The sequence below is a fragment of the Liolophura sinensis genome, chromosome 6 (assembly GCF_032854445.1).
Source record: "Liolophura sinensis isolate JHLJ2023 chromosome 6, CUHK_Ljap_v2, whole genome shotgun sequence".
Classification (NCBI taxonomy): Eukaryota; Metazoa; Mollusca; class Polyplacophora; order Chitonida; family Chitonidae; genus Liolophura; species Liolophura sinensis.
Window position 1 is genome coordinate 2112663 of NC_088300.1, and position 25218 is coordinate 2137880.

The window sequence follows — 25218 nt, forward strand, 5'->3', positions numbered from 1 at the left end:
CGAAAGATTATAGAGCTACGGCACGGTAACATTTATATAGGATTTACGAGTTTTTACATTTAGCGTTGGCTTATGAAGTGAAAAAATCTCCTGAAACATTTATTTGTTTTATTTATTTGATCGGTGTTTTACGCCGTAATCAAGAATATTTCACTTATACGACGGCGGCCAGCACTATGGCGGGAGGAAACCGGGCAGAGCCCGGGGAAACTCACGACCATCCGTAAGTTTGTTGTAGACCTTCCCACGTACGGCCGGGGAGGAAGCCAGGATGAGCTGGATTTGAACTCACAGCAACCGCATTGGTGAGACGCCCCTGGGGAATTACGTTGCGCTAGCGCGCTTACCAACTTTGCGTGAAGCATGATTATTTCCACCTTGTATTAAGTGCATTTCTTGTAATAATAAGACCATTTTCGATGGGGAAATAGCACTTTTTGCAACCAAAACACTTGATTTCGTTTATAGTAGTAAATATGACATTTTTTCAACAAGCAGGTGAGCTTGAATGGCTATTGGCAATAGCGAAAACGGTAAAGCTTTCACTTCAGTTTTTCGGCGTTTTAGAGTTGAACATTTTACACATAGAGGCCACCTAGTGTTAAAGTGTTTACTCAAGGTTCACATGTGGCCAGATAAATTAAGTTTTAACCCTTGGTGCTGTTTTTTGACATCTTACATTAGTAGGTACACAGGCCTACACAGTATAAGGTAAGTTTTTAATTCTTGTTTCGACCATATACTTAGTTTTATATTCATTTATTTATTTGATTGGTGTTTTACGCCAAACCCAAGAATATTTCACTTACATGACGGTGGCCAGCATTATGGTGAGAGAAACCGGACAGAGCCCGGGGGAAACCAACGACCATCCGCAGGTTTCTGTCAGATCTTCCCACATGCGATCAGAGAGGAAGCCAGCATGAGTTCGCTAGACTGAAAACTGACAGCGACCGCATTGCGCGGGAGGCTCCTGAGTCATTGTGCCGGGCTGGCAGGCTAACCACCATTTAGATTTATATGGATGTGAATATAAGCATGAACACTCTTATTCAAACATCCCAAGAAAAGTCGCCCGCACAAGAAGCACTCCATTATTTTGACGTGATATGTTTACCTGAAAACCGCAAAGTACGTGTGGCAAATCCATTTTGTGGGCGTGTCTCGTGTGAATAGCAATAGAGTTATGTCCCTTGGTTGTTCTGAGCATGCTCACAAAACCGCCATTTGTTTTATTATGGAGCTTCGGAAGAAATGTCGTCTGATGCTTTTGGATGTCAGAAAAGACGCCTCCGAGTAGGCGCCGACCATGCCATGGCCATGTTTAGAAAAATCGACAACATGGAGATGTTAGGAATCCGCACAAAAAGTTTCTGATCCAAAGAAAGATACGCCAACCCGTCTGAAACAACTTAAAAGTTGTGCTAGGTAAGTGCGTCAGTTTTCCTGGTGAAAAATTAGCATCTGCCTGAGCCAGACTGGCAGAGGAATGGACGTTTTATTTGGAGTATGATTAGCTCCGTAATTGAGGAATCTTTGGCAGAGCGCCTGCTTCACACTAACCCAGCAATCTGCAATGGAGACTAGGATCCTGTCCAGAGTTTCCCCTGAGGTATTTAGCCGTGTACAACCATATGTACAGAATGTTGGCCTGACGTGTGATTGATGCTGCTACTAGATGGAGTACTGTACTAAATACCTCCCCAGCCTTAGAGTGACTGAAGACGAGCTCAACATAGTGCCATTACTGGGACTATAATGCAGTATTTTACCAAATCCAAAATACATCGAATACTATTAATTTGCACTGCCACCTCGCCTAATCATTCTTTAACTTTGAGATTAGAAATATTACGATGTGTTTTTGTAATTAAACAATGCTACTTTCCCTTAGCTAATGACATGTATAGCTTGCACATTGTTATTTTGACAACTGACATCTTGTGTCCATTAGAATTCCGAGAGCCCTCTCACCAACAATCTATGGACGTCCTAGGTGGAATCTGTTATGTTTGTTGGAAAGGCAGGGGAGAGGGTGGGGGTGGGGGGGGGGGGGATGTGCATTTTATTTTACATCACTCGTGGTGTTTGTGCTTTGCACACGTACACTATGCTTTTAGGTTTTAGTAAGGTGTTGTGGTGTACATTAAAGTGTTGTTGACTGCAGTTCACATGGAGATGAATTGCAAGCATAGTAACATGTATTGCCGACTATTGTGATCCTGAAGATTGTGTCAAAACCTAATCAATGCACAAATCAGTAGGCTATTATACCCCAAGGTATATTGATCTAGATAACTTCCTGAACACACGTGAGTAAATCACATGTCAACAGAACTGGGAAGCTCAAATTTTTATGAAGGCCATGCATGGTTTACTGCAGGAATAATTGAAATTGATGCATGTCAAGTCCCTGGAGATTGAGTTGTTCATTTACAGATGCGTTGATTATTAAGTGTCTAAATGTTGTATGGCAAAGTGAATTAAGAATTGTTTGTACATGGATATTGCGTATGGTGCACAGTATACCATTCTTTACTAAACTTGCAAGACTTGAAAGTCCAACAGCCAGGTTGTCTCTCAACTTAGTAATAGTGTGGTAAAATTTCTCTGTCGGAGACATGAACTGATATTTAAATAGCATAGTCTTGGGTTTACTTTGATAGCATTCCTTTCAAATATACAAACTCAGTGTTCCAATTTTCAGACTCGCTAGAACACCCACATTGTAAACATATAAGAATGGAAGTCGAAGACTAATCAACAATATACTTGTAGATATGATCAAGTTTAATTGTGAAGTTATCTTTTTTTCCATGTATTTTTGAGGTTTAGGTGACATCAAGCTTTTGAGATTCAGACACATGCTTGCTTTTTGTGATTTGTGTCTTAAATTTATCCATGATATGACATGTACGGACAATACTGTAATAGATGAAACTCCATGTAAGTAGCCAACATGTCTAATAAGCATTGGCTTCATCAGATTTTAAGGTGTGGGGGTAACCTTTGACCTCATTTCAGGCCTTTTTGGGTGGTCGGGGTAGCACTGTGTCAGATGGTAAAAACATTCAATTGGTGCGATTTCGGCAGCAGTCTTAAGTCAGTTGGCTTCTCAGGTACCTGGATAAGGTTGATGGGTTACTGCAGGCAATCCGCTTTCCTTCACCAAAAAAACTCAGGGCTGTCTTGTGAGTGAAAAAATCTCATGTATTGCATTAAAACACCAATGACAAGCAAGGAAAAATGAATAAATTTGGGTTGTCTAGCATGAAGTTGGTTGGAGATGACTTGCCTGCCATTATTCTGGCATACACAGCAAACTCGCTCTATGGGTGAAAATCTGTCTCTCACTTGGGTTCATCAGTTCCGTATCATGCTGAACTCCTGCAAATAACTCTGGATTCTCAGGTTTCTGCCACTGTTATAGCTAACTGCCATTTTCTAAGTTAAAAATTTATGAATGCTGGTGTTAATTCACAATTAAATATAAATACAATGTTGCCTCAAGCTATACTGTATAGTAATGCTCATGAATCAGAGTTTGCCAGTGAAGAAGTGGGCTGTTATCTTGTTAACTGGTGCTGTATGGTTTCTATTATAGCTGGTACATTTTTGAACCTGTTTAATTCTTTTGTCTTTCCTCAGAAAATTATGACATTCAGGAGGTGAAAGGATTCTTTGAAAATAACTACTCCCACATCTACTATATCTTCTATGAGGTGTTTGTCAATGTGGAAACAGACCTTAAACAGAGAGGTAAGTGAGGACATGTTAGTTACATGTGTGTTAACATTTACCTGTTTAGTGGATATGTGTAGCATTATGATATCACTATTTTCCTGTAAAGAAGAATATGGCCAGTGTGATGTAAACCCCAGTCATTTACCGATTCTAAAGATTTCAACCCCCTAAAAAAGGAATTTTTATCTTGCTTATTTTTAAGTGGGTGTGATTTTAGTAGGGATGGTTGGTTTCATTACTATTGGTGATTGGTGTTCAGTTGTGAAACAGAAAAGCATGAATATTTAAATTTTACAGTTATACTGTATGTATGTACATGTATGTATCATGTTTTTCATAATTTCCATTTTAATAGCAAACAAAGCACACAGAGAAGAATTGGAATCCATTCTTCAAATATTTGAGGTGGGTAAAATAGACTCCTTTTTCCCTTTACTGTAATTGGCATTCTATGAAGTTATTGGAGTGTAACATTCACAAATTACATATTACATTTTCTTCCCTTTGTGTGCTGTATGCCTCAATTTGCAGTTATTTCTCTTGTCACTTTTTCAAAATCTATTACATATACAAAAATGCTGTTAATATCTGGCAACACCTGTGGTCAATCATCCAGAACCTGATGTCGCATTTATACAAAGTTAATAGGCCATTGGTAAAAAAACTACAAGTGAAAAAGTAGGGTACGGAAAAAAGAAATGCCCTCAAAACCCCCAGAGTAGGACCCTGTTTTAGAGGGTCAGTAAGGTTACACCTAATGAAAATATATTTTTTTGGCCTTATATAGTAATGACGATGTCTGACTCGCATATCAGTCCTTTTTTGTGTGGCTTGTTTTTGGACGTTCTTATAATAAAGGGTAATTACATGTATATGACCTTGTGATCTCAGCCATAAGATCAGAAAATCCTCTTTAAACCAGGCAGTTTTGTGTTAGTTTTTGTGTGCTTTTCACTGATGTAATGCAGAGTTGCACACTTCATTTTGGTGAAGTGGTGAATGACACAGTATCTGTTATACATATATGTACAAACATTAAGATTCAGTTTTCTTTCTGAATTGTTGATCTTCTTTTAATACCACCTTGTCTGTTTTTTTTTCTACCTTTAGAAAATTTTGTTAGTTCTGCCAGAGCTAATTCATAAAAGATGGATGTTTCACAGCATTGGTAAGTACATGTGGCCATGTGTGCCTGATTTTTTTTTTTGTGTACTCTGTTGTAATACTATGACCAGAGGAGTTTGGTTAATTTGGTTCAAAGAAAGTCAAATGATACATGTAACATGAACAGTGCTTCTAGCCTCATGTATTTAATTGTTATGAAAAGATGGACTGGTCATGTCTCAGAGAGGTTCATTTAATAATATTTAAGGGAAATATAAACATTTCTACAAATTGATGTACATATTTTTATCAATTTAAAACTGGTCATTATTAGGCTTATAGTAACTGACATTAAATGTTGACCTCAAAAGTGCATGTGAAGAGGCAATGGAATGTGATAAATTCTCACTTTTGGTGCTACAACTGACATGCATCAAGTAGGATTTCATCTTACCTTCAAACAAACCTCAAAACACCTTTCTAACATCTAAAGAACTCTCAGAATCGGGCAGAATGAGTGACTTAGTCATGGATGAAGTAGCATACAGTCTGACAACTCTTCTGCAAAGTTATTTGTGTGTGGTGCCAAGGTAAGCTGTGGCTGTTTGCATTGTATTGACAGGGGCAGTTTTAATGATATTACCATGAGAAGAATCCAAAAATGTCACTTTGAGTAATCTGTTTTTTTCTGGAATTTTATTTATTTAAATCTTTTCCTGAATTTATTTATTTAAATCTGAGTTTGTATCTACCTGTCATGATTGTAATAATTTTCCTGATTTCCCCGTGAAAAATATTTTTAGGTCGGATTTTAAAGAAGCTGCTGCATCCTTGGAAACAGTCTGAAGGTAAATTAAGTTCATGATTGTGACAAAAACTTTAGTGTAGAAATGACTTATCTTCACAATTTGAAAATGCCGAAGGGGTCAGTTAAATAACTTCGTGTTTTCTGGAAAATAATTTTTTCTGACAGATTTGTCATACTGATTGATGTGAAGATCTTTTTTAAAGTGCTTATGTCTTGCCGGGAATGTATTGCTTTTATATGTCATTGTTATTTGAAAATATTGGGTTTCACAGCAAATATTCCTTGGTCAAGGTCTCAGTTCAAAGAAGCGTGTGAACTTTGTCAGGATGACAATATCAGAATGTGAAACAGATGTGTACAGGTGTATTTTCATTTATGCCATTCATTAATTTATTGAATGTCTGTTTGGTTTGCTTAGCTTCGTCGAGAGGGTGTGAGACTGTTTATGATCTGGTATCAGATCCTTCAGGAGAACGCCTCAGACGACTGTCACCAAATGTTCTTCAAACTGGTACCTGGCCTGGGAGACACCGAAACCTTCAAGGCCTTTGATGCTCGCTTTGGCAATTACGTGGCTGACAGTATGTACTTACAATTCTCATCAGTTAAAGTGTCTGCTTTGCCCATAACTTGGCTGACAGTATGTTTTTTACAGTTCTCATGAATAAAAATTCTGCTTTACAGTTCTCATGAATAAAAGTGTCTGCTTTACAGTTCTCATGGATAAAAATGTCTGCTTTACAGTTCTCATTAATAAAAGTGTCTGCTTTGCCCATCATGTCGCTGACAGTATGTCCTTACGGTTCTCATTAGTAACAGTGTCTGCTTTGCCCATGACGTGGCTGACAGTGTGTCCTTATGGTTCTCATTAGTAACAGTGTCTGTATTGCCCATGACATGGCTGACAGTGTGTCCTTATGGTTCTCATTAGTAACAGTGTCTGTATTGCCCATAGCGTTGCTGACAGTGTGTCCTTACGGTTCTCATTAATAACAGTGTCTGTATTGCCCATAATGTTGCTGACAGTATGTCCTTACGGTTCTCATTAGTAACAGTGTCTGTATTGCCCATGACGTGGCTGACAGTATGTCCTTATGGTTCTCATTAGTAACAGTGTCTGCTTTGCCCATAATGTGGCTGACAGTATGTCCTTATGGTTCTCATTAGTAACAGTGTCTGTATTGCCCATGACGTGGCTGACAGTGTGTCCTTACGGTTCTCATTAGTAACAGTGTCTGTATTGCCCATAGCGTTGCTGACAGTGTGTCCTTACGGTTCTCATTAATAACAGTGTCTGTATTGCCCATAACGTTGCTGACAGTGTGTCCTTACGGTTCTCATTAATAACAGTGTCTGTATTGCCCATAGCGTTGCTGACAGTGTGTCCTTACGGTTCTCATTAGTAACAGTGTCTGTATTGCCCATGACGTGGCTGACAGTGTGTCCTTATTGTTCTCATTAATAACAGTGTCTGTTTTGCCCATGACGTGGCTGACAGTATGTCCTTACGGTTCTCATTAGTAACAGTGTCTGCTTTGCCCATGACATGGCTGACAGTGTGTCCTTACGGTTCTGATTAATAACAGTGTCTGCTTTGCCCATAAAGTGGCTGACAGTGTGTCCTTATGGTTCTCATTAGTAACAGTGTCTGCTTTGCCCATAATGTGGCTGACAGTGTGTCCTTACAGTTCTCATTAGTAACAGTGTCTGCTTTGCCCATAACGTTGCTGACAGTGTGTCCTTATGGTTCTGATTAATAACAGTGTCTGCTTTGCCCATAACGTGGCTGACGGTATATCGTTACAGTTTTCATTTGTAACAGTGTCTGTTTTGCCCATAACGTGGCTGACAGTACTTTATAAAGCTGACTGAAGTTATACAATAAAATATGCTTATGTGTAAAATTACCTACATGTCTCGGCTACTCACCACTTTGATCGTCTGTTTTAATCAAATACCTACCGGTTTCCTGTTTCCTCCTTTTTCTGGTTGCCTCCACCCATAAACTATAGAACAATCAAATAAGTCAAATAGTCTTGATCAAGGCTTTATCCTACAGTCAGATAAATAAATAAATACATGTAAATACTGTAATTCTTCCACCTGTTTGCATGTTTGCAAGGTTTACTCAAGCATATTCTAAAGCACTGAAATTGGTCAATCCAACCAGTGTAGTTTTGTCTCCAATATCTATTGTAAGTGTCTATAAATTCCACTGGAAGTTGCTCTCTCTTATGCGAAAAGGTTTAGGAATTAGGATAAATGAACAAAGCACAAATTTAATAAATAGAAATGTAAATACAAATGACATTAACAAATTGAATCTATGCACACAATGTTTTTTTTTTTCAAAAATAGATCCACACTGCAACCAGTTGTCAGAGAAAATGTCAGATCTACTGACTGTAACATTTATTTTGCCTATGTTATGTCAACGCTGGTGGTGAGTTTGTCAGATCTGCTGACTTACATTTATTTTGCCTAGGTTATGGGGGCATCATTGCTGCTGGTGAAATTGCTCCAATTTATCTGGTCACTGGAGAAAAACAGCCAGAGAACCTGACAAAGTATTTTCTGGAAGCCCTGTTAACCTTCATGGTGTCTGAGGTAAGTATGAGAAAACCTTGTCATTCTTTATGCATCCAATATTGTTTCCTTCAAACACAATAATCTGAGGCATTGGATATCCATTATACATTATTGCATTATTATCCATTTCAAGCTTTATGTGCCTTGTGTGCAGATGGACAAAGAGTTTGAAAATTTAACTGCTTTTATTTTTCAGTAGAATGATTTGAACAGTTTCATAAATCTGAGCTCAAGGGAGATAAGTACATGTGTTAATGGCTGTCCTTGACTTATTTCCCCTACTCTGTATGTGTATTCATTTAACAGGTCACCAAAGTTGAGTGGATGAACAAGGAGATGCGGGAGACCAGCTTCGTGTTTCTGTTTGACAAGTTTAAAGAATCCTACCTAAAATGTTTACTGCCTGACTTCAGAAAGGACCGCAGTGTATATGTTCCCACGTTAGGTAGGTGAGCAGTGTATATGTGCTCACGTTAGGTAGGTGAGCAGTGTATACGTGCCCACGTTAGGTAGCAACACAGTGCATGTGTGCCCACATTAGGTAAGTGCGCAGTGTACATGTGCCCACATTAGGTAGGACAGCAGTGTATATGTGCCCGCAGTAGGGAGGACAGCAGTGTAAATGTGCCCACGTTAGGCAGGACAGCAGTGTATAGGTGCCCACGTTAGGTAGAACAGCAGTGTTTATGTCCCCACATTGGGTAGGACAGCAGTGTATATGTGCCAGTGTTAAGTTAGGACAGCAGTGTATATGTCCCCACATTAAGTAGGACAGCAGTGTATATGTCCCCTTATTTGGCAGGACAGCAGTGTATATGTCCCCTTATTTGGCAGGACAGCAGTGTATATGTCCCCATGTTAGATAGGACAGCAGTGTATGTTTCCTCACGTTAAGTAGGACAGCAGTGTACACATCCCCTTATTAGGCAGGACAGCAGTGTATATTTCCCCATGTTAAATAGGATAGCAGTGTATATGTGCCCACGTTAGGTAAGACAGCAGTGTACATGTCCCCACATTAGGCAGGACAGCTGTGTATATGTGCCCACGTTAGGTAGGACAGCAGTGTATACATTGTATGTGCCCATGTTAGGTAGGACAACAGTGTATATGTCCCCACATTAGGCAGGACTGCAGTGTATATGTGCCCACGTTAGGTAGGACGGCAGTGTATATGTCCCCATGTTAGATAGGACAGCAGTGTATGTTTCCCCACGTTAAGTAGTACAGCAGTGTACACATCCCCTTATTAGGCAGGACAGCAGTGTATATTTCCCCATGTTAAATAGGATAGCAGTGTATATGTGCCAACGTTAGGTAAGACAGCAGTGTATATGTCCCCACATTAGGCAGGACAGCAGTATATATGTGCCCAGGTTAGGTAGGACAGCAGTGTATATGTGCCCACGTTAGGTAGGACAGCAGTGTATACATTGTATGTGCCCATGTTAGGTAGGACAACAATGTATTATGTCCCCACATTAAGCAGGACAGCAGTGTATATGTGCCCATGTTAGGTAGGACAGCAGTGTATATGTGCCCACGTTAGGTAGGACAGCAGTGTATACATTGTATGTGCCCATGTTAGGCAGGACAGCAGTGTATATGTGCCCACGTTAGGTAAGACAGCAGTGTATACATTGTATGTGCCCATGTTAGGTAGGACAGCAGTGTATATGTGTCTACATTAGGTAGGATCGCAGTGTATATGTGACCACGTTAGGTTATGTCTCTATGTTCAGCTCATAACGACAGAGAATCAGTGAGGTTCAGAAGGTGGAGCATAGCCATAAAATAACGATTTAGACAGAAGTTATGGGGAAGATATAAAGTTTGTCATGGTGTAGTAGATTCATTCATAACAACTAATTCTAAATTCTTTGACAGTGTGGCATGAAAAAAATTTAAAACTCTTGATATTAGGTGTATCGTGCTAATGAGATTCATGTTGTAGTAACAACTAAGACATATTTGGCGTCTGTGATAGTCATGTGTTGTTGTTGTTGAACTTCTTTTTGGTTCTGTTTTGTAAATAAACCTGTGCCTTGTTTGTGTGATAACAGAAATCCCAATATGGAGAAAGTTGGAAGCTGTTCACACAGAGGATGTTCCCAGCTATGTGGCAGCCTGTCAAGATTCCTTTATTAAATGGCTGGCCAACTTTGCCATCACTTCAAGGAGACCAGAAGTGCCTGTAGGACCGTAAGTTTACCTCAGTGAATACTACTTGTACAGATATCATTTTATGCAGTCATTTCAATGTTTCTAAAGTTTTGAAATTAAATACAGAACTAAATACCTCCAAGTTTTTTAGACCATGTGCCTCTTTCTATATATATTCTAGTATTTATTCCTTGCTTACGTCATTACACTTGAGCTTGCAATCTGAAAGTAACAGTCTGACCTGTGCACACATTCATGTGCTTAAAGACTACAGTAAATCATCTGAAACTGATCTAAGGGATTGTTTGGAGACAAATAAAATATTTCTTTTTGTGCTACCCTACTGAGGGCATTGTTTATTTTGTTTTATTAATTGCTTGAACTTAAGAAGAAGACATCGCAGTTTTCTTGATATATGTCAAGAGCAATAGATAAAATTATTATTCATTGTGGATGTTGATGTGTTTTGTGAATGTTTGCCAGGAGAAGTTCCAATTTTGACAAGAACCGGTAGATAATTTTTTTTTTTTTTTTTTTAGATTTTGCATCCTAGATAGAACAGTGCTTCAATATAGAGCCTAAATAAAGATTAAGAAAAAACCCTAGACTCTGTCAAGCTTAATCTGCATCATTAGAATTATAAAAGTAGATATGCTGAGACATGGAACTACATACATGTATAGCAAGTACTACATGGTATGTTGGCATCAAGAAATATGGCATACTAACAAGGTCTTGGTTGGTCGTGAGGTTTAATTAGACATGCTCAAAACACTAACAAATCCTCAGCTTTTTCATCAGCTAATCCTTGTAATTAACTTATTACCTGGTTCATGGTTCCCTATTCCCATACCTGTGGCTTGGAGGCCCTTGTTGGGTTCTCATAGCAGATTACTTTACTATGAGGTTATGTGCTGGAGTCTCACTGGTTCATCAGGGTCCATAAGTCAGGTGATTTGTCAGGTGTACTGTGGTTTGCCCGGTGACTCTGGGCATGAAAGTTCAGTATTCTTGAGTGTAGTGTTAAAACACTAATCAAATGTCACATGTCCTATTATGTTGGAAATATTGAATCCGTTGTAGATTTAAGAACATACATGTACATTAAATATTATTTTTTGGGGGTTAATTATAGAGGGTATTAACTATGGTGATGCTTACAAGCCTATCCTGCTGGGCATGGTTTCACAAAACTTTCAAGTTCTTTTGCTTAATAATACCATACTTATGATGGGTTTGACTGAAGTTTTATCAAGAATCACTCCATGTGGGACTGAAGCAATAAAACACTGGCTGGCAATTTACTGAACTTAGTTTGGGTTTGTGTGAATCTGTTAGGGTTGGAGGAAACTGTCTCTTATTAAAGCATAAATGTTGAAAACCAGTCGGCTAATCAAGAGAGATAGGACATTCTTCCTTGCATGCACTTAATACTTTGACATCATTATTGCCTTGTCTTTACGACTTACAGAGTACTATATGTACAACATTAGATGGTGGTTAAATTTTATCAGAAATTCACAATAATTATGCCTTCATATTTGATGTCATAAGTGGCAAGGATAACTCATACATTGTACATCCTTCATCTTAAACTGTTTTATTTAATTTAAACCTAAATCCATATACGTTTTTTTACTGATTTGTGTCTATTTGTTACACTGTGATTAGATCTTTACTTAGTGTTTGTGGGTGCAGGGTTTCTTAATAATCCCCATAACTACAAAAGAGGCAGGAGCAGGGGCATATACATGTCCTAGTATACTGTTGTGTGAACACCTCGCGCAGCACATAGTTGTACAGAGGGTTCCGTTGACTAATCCTGGGCATCTTGTAATCATCATTCACTATGCAAGCATTGCATGTATTTTGTAACCCTCTGCCATGCATGTCTGTAGCCTTCTCTCCTAACCCTGCTCTGTCTACAGCGGACTTTCATGTTCATTCCTTGCTGATCATCCCAGTGCCAACAGGTCAGATGAAGATGGCAAGGAGAGCTCAGATGACAAGGTAGACAACTCTGAGCAGCAATCTGGTAGTCAGAGCAGCACACTGACCAGTGGTTCTCAGGCTGTGGAGAAGGACTCTGCTGACTCGAGTCTCTGCAGCGATGAACACAGCCAGTCTGAGTACGAGATTGTCCGTGGAGTTCTCTACTCTACAAGGGAGAATGTGAACATTGTACAGGAAATCTTCAGACAGGTCAGCGTTCATATCATCAAGCAAAATCAAACCAGTGGTTATCAGAAGTTTTAGTATTCTCTATGATTTGTAGTAGTGCTGTTCTTTTCGTGTGGCTGATTGTCATGGTCGATCCTGTGGGTATAAATCTTGATGGAGGAGTTATCATGAAGTGACCCACAGTGGATGTCATGCATGGGTCAGAAATGACCACAAATTGTCCCTAGCCAATAGGAAAAAGAGGGCTCCACAAGCTGCTTTTATTGCCTGTTGGATATTTGATCATCCATGTTGAAATTAGCACAAGTAAAATGTGAAGTGGATGAGTGAAATAAGTGTTTAACTCTAAATTTAAAATGTTTGCACTAGCATAAAAGTCTTTGTCACAGTTTCTGTATTAAGTATACTTTATTAAGTATACGCCCATGAAAAATATGAAAATAATGTAATGATTTTAAGGGAACTACAGGTAACAATAAATTTATAAGATACAATTTCAAGTCAAGCAGATAATGATCTAAATACCTGCAGTACAAAGCATTTTAATTTACATTCATTGAGTCTACTAGCGCACAAGTACAACCTGATTCAGAACAGATGCATGTATTTGTATACATCATAGTGTTAATTTACATTCATTGAGTCTACTAGCGCACAAGTACAACCTGATTCAGAACAGATGCATGTATTTGTATACATCATAGTGTTAATTTACATTCATTGAGTCTACTAGCGCACAAGTACAACCTGATTCAGAACAGATGCATGTATTTGTATACAACATAGTGTTAATTTACATTCATTGAGTCGACTTACATACAGGTTCAGCCTGATCTAGAACAGATACATGTATTTGTCTACAACATAGTGGTGTATATATAATGTAAACATCTTTATCACCTACATTTTCTTGTTAGTATGTTGTGTATGACAGATAGCTTACAGTACACCACCACTAGACACTACATGTGTATAGGTCATGTAGACTGCAGACCAACACACAAATACAAGAAGACGTGACAGTTCCTGGCAAATTTACCTTGGTGACAGTATAACCTTTGAATGTGGATAAGTAACCAGCTAACTTTGAGAAATGATTTTCCACTTAAATTGTATTAGTTTTCGTTATTTTGACTGTTGGATAAGAATGATGTTATTAATGTGGACAGCGTTTTGTAACTCTTCTGTGTGCATAGATTTAAATAGACTTCAGTTAAAGACAGTTTGACAAAACACGCTTTTTCTGGCCTACCAGCAAAGGTAGGTCCAAAAATGCCAGCACTATCAGTACTGAGTGGCAATAGGTAAAAAAAAAAATATATATATATGTATACTTCTTATGTTTAGGTGTTTTTGTTGGCAAGGTATTTAAAACTATTGAGTATTTCAATAAGTTTTTTGGCCAGTGATTTTTGAGAGCTACAAAAATATATAAACTGGTCCTTCAGGTAAATGAAGGCAAACATGATCACACTGTTCTCTGATCCATCACAACCTAATCTGGCCAGTGCTGGTTCAGCGTTACTGGTCCAACCAGAGCAGTGTTGATTTCGGGCCCAGTCATGTTGTTACAGTTTCTTTTGGGTATAAAAACGCTCAAAAAGAAAGACTAGAAATATGCAAAGAGAGGGCTTGTGTGGACTAACAATTTCTATGCTTCCAGGCACTCCTGTTCTCCTTTGAGCATGCAGCAGCCATGAAGAGAGTTATCAGTGTATACAAAGACTGGTTTCAGGTGGGTTCACTCTAATTTATGTCAGTACTTGCTCTTTGTTTATTTGACAGTTTTGTAGTGGAATGCAGTTTTCTACAATGATTGATTCTCTTATAAAAGGGAAACTGTCAGTAGTTTCTCTTGACACACTTATAACTGCACAAAGCATGTGTTAACAAGCAAAACTTTTAACAACCCAAAACAAGGATAATCCGGAACCAAGGCCATTTGTTTTCAAAGGACAAGACAGCACCAGGCTAAAACATATTTCAATTGAAAGCAGGATACTAAAGGTTTCTAAAAAGTATCATACTTTTTATTTTAATGAGATTTCACCGGATAACATGTAGAACATCTGGAGAATTTATCCATTCAAACATATTGCTCTCAGATTGTGCAGCCTGAGCTGTGACATAGCCTTTACTCTTTCACTCCATGAAGGGACATGATAACACAAAACTAGAGCATAAGACATTTATTATTGTTTACGACGATTTAGTTATGTGTAGCCAAAGCGCCATTTCACAAAGTATTGTGGGACAGATCTGCATCATTTACGGACCACCACAGATGTAAACTCGTCTTTACGAATCATCTTTGATTTACAAGCTGTGTAATGTTCAACGATGGTACGTGTATCACAAATTATGTCAGACAGAAGCATACTGTCTTGCCCCAAACCGCATGCATCTCTCCCAAATACATTTTTTGTCTTTCATTTTAGTGTTTAGTCAGCAGTTTGTAAATAACAAATATCAAAGTCAGTGCAAAATTCATTAGGGAGATGCCGAAGGTTTATTGGAATGGGAAGACGGCATCTCTCCAAACAACGCTTAAAATTAATTAAAATTCTCAGGATGCATTTTTTTTTTCTCTGAATTTATTACAGTGAAGAATTTAAAGTTTGTTTCGTCTTTCTTGCTTATAAAGGATGTTTTCTTTCTGTTTTCTTTTATAACATATAGTAAAATTATTGAAACGCCATGTTCTAGCCGAGGTGCTTTCGCTGACGCCCTTGATGACTAGGTCAGCGCTGCTTTTATCTTAGAAGCCATGGCTACAAATTTGAAGCATAAAAGCCAGTGACCGTCGAATTCCTTGATTAGCCTCCATGGTATTTAGATTTATTGACCATGAATCTAGTTTTGTAATTTTGTAAATATTGAATGGGGGTCAAAATCACCAGCACAACTCTTCCGGAGGATATGACCTGAACCAGGAATACGGACATGGCCGTGCATCTGCAGCCAGGCTACAGAAACAGGATCGCTGGAGTTCCTTGTAAATGATATACTAGGCCTACTGTGTCAACAGTTCAAACAGTGGAAGACATATTCTTCCAGTATATCTAATTTCCAAGAAAGCTGCATATGTCACTCGAGCCTTCATCGCCGAAGTCCACAACTTTTATCTGTTGTAGGCTACTGCTTAGTCTATTACGTAGAAAGTACTTTTGACGTTAGAGAGCTAGAGTAAACGTTATGCCCCCTTGGCCTTGATAATGGAGACATGCTGAAGCTGTGACAAGACGAAGTTTCACTAAGCCTTTACTGGGTTGAAAAAAAATCTAAAAAAATAGTTAGTGTCCGTTTAAGATACATTGAATGGCAGTCTGTCAGTGGAAATAAACATCAGTCAGGTGCTGTCCTTCACTTTAAAATCCCATAAAGTTTAAAAAGTATCAATGTAAAACAATAGTTGTTTGTCGTTCAAGAAGTAATTTTATGGTACATTTTGTACCTAACGTAAGCATATATTGTTTCAGATCATCTGTAATAATACACTAGTAATGGTGATACATAGAGAATACTCATGTAATCATTAGTACGGAAGTAAACCATTTATAGCAATGTAAGGTTTGTTTAATCTTAATTATAGACTAAGGCAATATGTGGTTTTATTGCAGCAGTTTATACAATGTATGTTATTATTTTCTTAGTCTAATAGTATTGTTTTATTTGTGATACTTGTTGTTTGTTACTAACAATGTTTTCCTGCATTTTAGATCCTTAAAGATTGACCTGTATTGTTTTGCATTTGATGTAGGCTTACATGCTATATGTAAGTCATTAGGATTGATAACATTTTGGCTGTACTTTACCAATATGAACAGACCCTATGTATATTTTGTTTTATACTGTGGTCATCTGTGTTTATGAACATGACATGATTGAAAACTATTGGTACTTGCCATCTTCCTGAAAAGAGAACAAAAACTGAAAAAAAAAGAAGAAAAAGTTGTTTTGCTCGAAGTCAGAGTAAGTCATAATCAGTTGTATTCCTAAATATGGTGATCTAGGTCCAAGCTGAAGACGATGGCAATCTTCTCATATATGAATTGGGCATATGAATTGTTTAGTTACTTATGTCTGACAATATAGTAAAATCATTGGTGTCCCTTCTGGCCAGGATATTGTTGATTTCTGCACAGAAGACTATATTGTGAAACCAGAGAATGGATCACAACTCAAGTATGTAGAGTGATGGGAAATGTTCAGAACAAGTCACATTAATTTTCTGGATGACATTACGACGAGAAAGAATACAGAAATTTTGAACATAGTTTTGCTGAACAGAAAACCCCTGCCTTGGAATATGATAGGCAAGAAGCTTGAGAGTTAATGCTGAAATGTTATACCAAGCCGCCTTAAGTAAATTAGAAATCATATACTGTAGATAGCAAGAGATATAATATGACGGAATAAAGCCCTCAGCACACAGCTTGGACCTTAATACTGTCTATAGGAAAGAGTCCCATCCTGGCAGCCATGATGTTGTTGTTGTTGCTTGCTTTGCTGTAGTTGTATGTGGAGTATGTACTTTTGCAGCATGTAGAGCAGCGGCCCGTGTTTATGCAGGAACCAAGTGTGGATGTGACTTCGGGTCTGGAACAGAGAGGAACACCTGAATTCCACCACAGTAGTCTCTCTGACATCATTGAGGAGAGTTCATCTGGAGTAAGACACTCTCATTACCTCCTTGATTTGAGGCTGTTGCCATGGTAATGTCAGTGGCATTACCATAGCAACACCATCTATCTATCTATCGCTCTCTCATTTTTATACCACTTCAGTGTCTTCTCTCTGTCTCTTATTTTTACCCAATTATGTAACATTTTATTTGACTATCATCTTTTTTTTTTTTTTTTTTTTGCATTTGTGCAGGTACATTGTATTTGGACATAAGCTTAACCACAATATCTGGTTGCTTAACCACATTATCTGGTTTTCCTTAACTTGGATCCTCTGGATGATTTATTTCTTGAAATTTCTGTCTGGTTGCATCCGTGTTGTTTGAAAATGACATGAATCCCATACCTTTCCCAAATCTGAAAGATGTAGATGTGACAGTTCATCAGTCATGACATTGCAAATACATGTTACAGGTAACAGAATTTGTGCTCTGGAAGCTACATTATACTGTGAGACCAACAACCCCTGATTGTTTGTCTTTGAATGTCTTTTTGTCGGTCTTTTGATTTTGTTTTTTAAGTTCTGCTGTTAGTATTTAAGTGTGATTAGTTTTTGCTCTACTTGTAAATAAAAAATGATGAAATAAGACAGTTGTCACATCATCTTATCATGGTAGCTAATTTTGAAGTAAAACTTTTCACAGCAACTGCTGTGTTTATATCTGTGTGAAGAATTGGTCAATTAAAAGTAAAAGTTCTGTTCACATGTTGGGGTCAGAAGAGTTTCATAGTTTTCACAATATCAGTGACTGTGAAGTGAAGTGATTTGAATGGTTTGTTTTGTGCACAGATCTGCATTAGTATTGAAAGTTTAATGTTTTAATTTATTTTGCACTTTCAATTTTTTTTGATTGATTTTTGTGTTGTTAATTATTTTTCTGCTCTAGTGTAAGTCTGTTCTCATTGTTGATCACTGACACTGGCATTGTCATAGTATTTGAAGCTAAGCACAGTATAAACTATTTGTATGACAAATTGTACGGACAAATCAGACTGTCCTCTTACCTTGACTGTGATGACAGTGGACTATCCTGAATTCCTCAAACTTTTCCCATGTAAAAAGACAACATTGAATTCAACCTCATGCACCTGACTAGTTCAGTTTTGGAAACAAGACTAGATGTCTTGATTAACCAACTTCAAGGTTTCACAAAAAGTGCAGTTTTATCAGTCTAGATAACAGGGCTCTCAAAAAGTCTCAACATAAGCACCAGGTAAACATGGGAAAGGGTGGAGGTAGAGGAGTAGTGAGTGAATATTGATCACTTTTATGAAGTGATCAAACACAACACATTGTAAAATGACCAATAAAATTCTTGTCTGATTGTATTTGTTTTTCAATTTCATTAAATTGCAGAACATGAAGGTTTTCCACATAAAAGTAAACTGTTTTTAATCTCAGTTATGTTGCACTAAAAATTTACAAATCTTGCAATTTCCTGCTGCTAGGCAGCTCTTGCATGATATGATCAAACTACATTGTATGTATTAAAAAGTCAGTGATAAGTTCTACTTGTCCACTGTACTGTAGGATTCGTCTCCCTTACCCTCCACACCTCGCCAGATGGTTTCCTTAGAGTTACCAGAGAGACAGAGAACAGTGAGGAATGCCTCTTACCTGGGTGCGATCCAGGACCTGGCAGACAGCGGGGATGAGAGTCACATGGACGTCAAGGCAGGGCTTCAGCGCGTCTGTCAGGTGTTCATAACGAATGCCGCTAATGTGTTCCTGCAGGAGGTCCATGATGAGAACCTTTTAAATGAACAGGTGAGAAGATGTCGAAAGGGTGAATTGTTTTTCAGTTATAAATTTACTTGTAGTCGTTTTAAGAGTGACTGAGCTGAATTTTTGTGTTAATGTTATAAAATATTTACTAAATCGATTTCCTGAATCTTGATTGTCATTTTTTTTATCACAAAGATGACATGTTAAGATAGTTTATCTATTTTGTTCTTAATAAGATCTGTAACAGTGATATGTATATCTGGTATGCATTTTCTTGACGGAATACATATAAAAGCATTTCGTTTTCTATGTTTGCAAAGGTGGCATTATGTTCCTCTGAGGTTCTCAAGTAATAACTTGTGAAAAGTCTTCTTTGTTACCGTTCATCCGAAATTTTTTAAGGACACATCAACAAAGGCAATCAGACAGTATCTGACATGATAGCACATCTACTAGAAGATATTCAGTATTGATTCGGTTATGTTTGCTTGCAGGTGGATTTGTGTAAGAGAGTCCTCAATATCTACAGATATATCGTCATGAACATACCCATACAGCAGCAGACATGGTGAGTCAGCCTCAGTTTTCTTCTCCGCTAAATCCAAGAGATCATAATTCCATCTATATTCCCATGCTGTTCATGTTCATTTATGTGTATGCTTGAGGGTGGGGAAATCTTGTACCAGTGCATTTGGACTGCATGGCATTGAATAAGAACTCTCTACAAACTGTAGTCTGCTTTCTTTACCCAGATACATGTTGCGTGTTGATGGGTCTTTCAGTAGTTAGCCATGTAAAGCATTTCAGCAAATTCCTTTCTGGTGTCAAAAGACTTCTATACATGTAGTATTTATCCTTTGGAATTTAACAGGCAAAAATTTCCGGATGCCAACTGTTCAAAGTGTGACTAAAGCACTGACTGTCTATGACTTAGAACCTTGGCCAGTGAGGTGGTATGTTTGAATACAGCTCACGTTATTTCATTTGTGTCAGGAGATTTATGAAGTTCATGTACCTGGTGAAGGTTGGTTTCCTCCTCTGGATACTATGGTTTCCTCCTTCAGGCTCTATGGTTTCCTCCTCCAGACACTATGGTCTCCTCCCGGAGACACTATAGCTTCCTCCTCCAGACACTATGGTTTCCTCCTCCAGACACTATGGTTTCCTCCATCTGACCACCGCCATGTATGTGAAAACTTCTTGAGCATGGTGTTAAATACCAATCAAATAAATGCGATAAAATCCTTGTATATTAAGGTGCTTCCAAATACATGGACTGATGAATTCGCTCTAGTTCACTTGTATCTCTGCGTGTGTTACCACAGGCTGTTGGTTGTTTCAGGGAGCAGATATTGAGGGTACTATTAGGCATCACCTCGGGAGTTCTCAGGGAATGTCCCCCTAAAGACAAGAGTAAGACCCTGGGAGGACGACTTGCTCAGCCTATTTTTCAGGTTAGTTCGATATTTACCAAGAAAATAATATAATGTTCCTGGGGCTTGTTTTAAAGTATTTAATGATGTTCTGGGCATGGTTTGAAAACCTTCCCAAGTTCAGTAAACTCAACAAGTCAGTAGCTTTTTGTGTATTAAAGTCCAACATGGAGTGTTTTATGACAAAAAGTCAAACACTTCATAAAGATTATATCATGTTGCTCGAGAAAAAAACAGACAAAAAAAAAATGGATAAATTATTTTATTAATATTTTTTTAAAGCTGGTTGAGATTGGCACTACAACTACTGTAGTTTTATCCTGTCATAGTGATATATTGGTGTGGTGATTACAGTCTAATGCCATGGACTGAAGACTGACCCATGGGACCTGTGTCACCTACAGTAAATACGGTTTTGCCTCGATGTCAGTCCAAGGAGTGACTGGTGTCGGCCGAGGAACCAAACAGTTGATGTACCCTAATCCCTTAACCTTTTCGCACACGAAAGAGCAACTTTCAGTGCAATTTATGCTCATTTATGGTTAGATTTTGGAGACAAAACTACATAGGGTGGACTGACCAATTTCAGGACCTCACAAAGAATATAATTTTATCTTTCTGGATTGGATAATGCCTTCAGATTAAGCTTGAATGAACATGTTGCACACATGCGAAAAGGTTGAAGAATTTCGGTGGTTGTAATAAGATGTCCGCTGACCCGCTAGTTGGTTGACATCTGAGCACATCTAATTATCACGTACATCCATGGGTTATCCCCAGCTAAATGGTTTAACATGTACATATTGTTTTTCTATTTTGTGCGGGGGTGAGGAGCAGACCGGACCAAAGCAGGTACAAGAAATATTTGTTATACATTTGATGGGGTGCAGTTATTGATTCTGGGGTTAACTCTTGTTGACGAAGACAGAGGAGTACTCATGTTTTTCTAGAGGGAAAAACATACATTTGTACATTTAACCTTTTCTTGCAGACATTGATAGTAACGTGGATTAAGGCCAACCTGAATGTGTTCATCAGCTGTAAGCTGTGGGACCTGTTCCTAGAGGTGCTGTCCTCTCTCACCCACTGGGAGGAGCTGATCAGAGAGTGGGCTGTGAGTAGAGCAGTGCTAAAGCTTCATCCCCCTGTACAAAAGTGTGCTGTCTGACACATCATTTAAAAGTAGAGCAGTGCTAAAGCTTCATCCCCCTGTACAAAAGTGTGCTGTCTGACACATCATTTAAAAGTAGAGTAGTGCTAAAGCTTCATCCCCCTGTACAAAAGTGTGCTGTCTGACACATCATTTAAAAGAAGAGCAGTGCTAAAGCTTCATCCCCCTGTACAAAAGTGTGCTGTCTGACACATCATTTAAAAGTAGAGCAGTGCTAAAGCTTCATCCCCCTGTACAAAAGTGTGCTGTCTGACACATTTAAAAGTAGAGCAGTGCTAAAGCTTCATCCCCCTGTACAAAAGTGTGCTGTCTGACAGATCATTTAAAGTAGAGCAGTGCTAAAGCTTCATCCCCCTGTACAAAAGTGTGCTGTCTGACACATCATTTAAAAGTAGAGCAGTGCTAAAACTTCATCCCCCTGTACAAAAGTATGCTGTCTGACACATCATTTAAAAGTAGAGCAGTGCTAAAGCTTCACCCCCCTGTACAAAAGTGTGCTGTCTGACACATCATTTAAAAGTAGAGCAGTGCTAAAGCTTCATCCCCCTGTACAAAAGTGTGCTGTCTGACAGATCATTTTAAGTAGAGCAGGGCTAAAGCTTCATCCCCCTGTACAAAAGTGTGCTGTCTGACACATCATTTAAAAAGTAGAGCAGTGCTAAAGCTTTATACACCTGCACAAAAGTGTGCTGTCTGACACATCATTTAAAAGTAGAGCAGTGCTGAAGCTTCATCCCCCTGTACAAAAGTGTGCTGTCTGACACATCATTTAAAAGTAGAGCAGTGCTAAAGCTTCATCCCCCTGTACAAAAGTGTGCTGTCTGACACATCATTTAAAGTAGAGCAGTGCTAAAACTTCATCCCCCTGTACAAAAGTGTGTTGTCTGACACATCATTTAAAAGTAGAGCAGTGCTAAAGCTTCATCCCCCTGTACAAAGTGTGCTGTCTGACACATCATTTAAAAGTAGAGCAGTGCTAAAGCTTCATCCCCCTGTTACAAAAGTGTGCTGTCTGACACATCATTTAAAAGTAGAGCAGTGCTAAAGCTTCATCCCCCTGTACAAAAGTGTGCTGTCTGACACATCATTTAAAAGTAGAGCAGTGCTGAAGCTTCATCCCCCTGTACAAAAGTATGCTGTCTGACACATCATTTAAAGTAGAGCAGTGCTAAAGCTTCATCCCCCTGTACAAAAGTGTGCTATCTAACACATCATTTAAAATTAGAGCAGTGCTAATGCTTTATCCCCCTGTACAAAAGTGTGCTGTCTGACACATCATTTAAAAGTAGAGCAGTGCTAAAGCTTCATCCCCCTGTACAAAAGTGTGCTGTCTGACACATCATTTAAAAGTAGAGCAGTGCTAAAGCATCATCCCCCTGTACAAAAGTGTGCTGTCTGACACATCATTTAAAAGTAGAGCAGTGCTAAAGCTTCATCCCTCTGTACAAAAGTGTGCTGTCTGACACATCATTTAAAAGTAGAGCAGTGCTAAAGCTTCATCCCCCTGTACAAAAGTATGCTGTCTGACACATCATTTAAAAGTAGAGCAGTGCTGAAGCTTCATCCCCCTGTACAAAAGTGTGCTGTCTGATACATCATTTAAAAGTAGAGCAGTGCTAAAGCTTCATCCCCCTGTACTAAAGTATGCTGTCTGACACATCATTTAAAAGTAGAGCAGTTCTAAAGCTTCATCCCCTGTACAAAAGTGTGTTGTCTGACACATCATTTAAAAGTAGAGCAGTGCTAAAACTTCATCCCCCTGTTACAAAAGTGTGCTGTCTGACTGTGCTGAGATTTGTTGTTGATGTTGTACAGAAAACAATGGAGACGTTGACACGAGTGCTGGCTAAACATGTGTATAACCTGGACCTGTTAGACCTGCCCTTACAGAGGCTGAGTGAGCAGAAGGAAAAAAGACGGCGTGGCAGGAGTCAAGGTATTCATACAGACGGGTTGTAAGCAGCCTATTGTGTGAGCACATAATCTCAGGCACACTTAAGTGGCTTAAGTCAGCTTAAGATTTTTTTCAGGATAATGTCATTCTTCTGAATTAATCTCAAGGCAAATGGTCTTGCAGATTGCATCCAGAGATGGTATCTTTCATAGTAATTGCATATCAAATGGTCCTATTAAGTGGCAGATTTGCATCAGAATCTGTTCAGATGTTGTCTTTCTGTCATAATAATCATATGTCAAATGACTTAGCTCCTGTACATGTAAAAGATGGCACTGTCAGGAAATGCTACTCCCAAAACCCAGATCAGAGTCATATCCACTAGATTAAAGACATAGACCCATATCCCAGACAGCTGTCTGTTTCCCTCCCTCAGCATTATTTGTAGCAGGACTAAGGCATATGCACTAAAGGGAGAAAATTTGTATTAGCTTGATTCATTCATCGGATAATGCAGGAAACAAGAATCATAATTCAGTTATTTTTATTTTTTACAACTTCTTTCATCCCAGTTTGGCACACATTTATCACCTTTCCTGTGCGAGGGAATGAGTACAATAGAATGGTTAATGACATGGCCTGTGTTTGATGGCAAAGTCAGTCTACCGAAAACTTCATCCTTGTGTTTACCATCTTGTAGGCCCACCAAAAGTTCAGAATAAGGATAAGACATTCTCGCGAGCTATTCTGTCACCTGCGAAGGCACCCTCTGCGACTGCAGCAAACGCCTCACCAGCCGGGGTTGATGTGCCATTTGAGCGAGGGAAGTCAAGATCAGAAGGTAAGTAAGATGGAAATGAATTATGGCATAACAGGACTTTGTGAGTAAGTTTATCTGGCGTCACACATTTAGTGCATGTATGCATTGTGTCAAAGGGAGAGTTGACTTCTTGTGACCTTATTTGGTTCCCCAGTTTATGTCTATAATTTATATCCCCAAAACTGTAAAACCATGTTAAGCAAACAGTTTTATCTGTATCCTTGCCCTTATTGTCCTGAATTTCTGAGCAGTGTAGTTTAAATTGATCATTTCACTGCTAACATTTAGAATGGTTGTGTAGCCATGTTGCATTTTTCGTATGTTCATATAGTCATGCTAGGTTTTATTGGTTATTTCATTGCTCTCACCTAAACCAAACATTGTGAAGCCATCTTCATACCTAATTGACTAGATTCATATAGCGTTTGTGTGATTTCTTCTCTGTGTTCATTCTTGCTTTATATCGCATTGTGCTTATCTCAGCTTTTTGTGTTAACATATACTTTTACATTCTGCTTAGTTACCTTTGTACTTCCTGTATGTAAGTTTTCGTTTGTCTTTTCTTCATAAATGAATATTATTCCTTGTATATATATACAGGTTTTTGCTTTGTGTATTGATGGATTTTCATAACCACTACACATGTATTTATCGTAAAGACCCGAAGTAGCCTGTTTATTGCAAAGTATAGCCCAGCTAGAACCCCATGAAGCTCTGGCCAATATAAAAGAAAGTCAGAACATCTAGATATCACTGCTGACATCTTCCAGTTAATGGAGTACTAAATATTGCTGAAGTTTCACCAAGCGTTAACAACAGCCATTGCTAATGAAATCACCTGGTTTTTGCTTTAGCTTTTCTGTTGAGAATGTAATTTGAAATGTACACATCAACAGAATC

At 38.5% G+C, this 25218-nt stretch overlaps 1 protein-coding gene across 1 annotated transcript; it reads left to right on the forward strand.

The window, feature by feature from the left end:
- The first annotated feature begins 1364 nt into the window (after positions 1-1364).
- On the forward strand, positions 1365-24602 carry LOC135468630 (ral GTPase-activating protein subunit alpha-1-like). The gene is made up of 19 exons (XM_064746994.1): positions 1365-1428; positions 3649-3759; positions 4100-4149; positions 4855-4912; positions 5652-5696; positions 6075-6237; positions 8142-8263; positions 8552-8690; positions 10309-10447; positions 12373-12610; positions 14253-14324; positions 17132-17260; positions 17689-17724; positions 18806-19042; positions 19495-19568; positions 20343-20454; positions 21425-21547; positions 23420-23540; positions 24199-24602. Exons 6-19 carry the CDS (start codon positions 6102-6104, stop codon positions 24345-24347), a joined length of 1827 nt encoding a protein of 608 aa, XP_064603064.1. The 5' UTR covers positions 1365-1428; positions 3649-3759; positions 4100-4149; positions 4855-4912; positions 5652-5696; positions 6075-6101; the 3' UTR covers positions 24348-24602.
- Positions 24603-25218: the final 616 nt, after the last annotated feature.

Bases quoted from the DNA above. Each gene is read 5' to 3' on its own strand.
- LOC135468630 (XM_064746994.1), top strand. From the start codon at position 6,102: ATGATCTGGTATCAGATCCTTCAGGAGAACGCCTCAGACGACTGTCAC. The intron at 14,325-17,131 runs GTGGGTTCACTC...GTACTTTTGCAG, and splicing joins TATACAAAGACTGGTTTCAG to CATGTAGAGCAGCGGCCCGT. The intron at 21,548-23,419 runs GTGAGTAGAGCA...GATGTTGTACAG, and splicing joins AGCTGATCAGAGAGTGGGCT to AAAACAATGGAGACGTTGAC.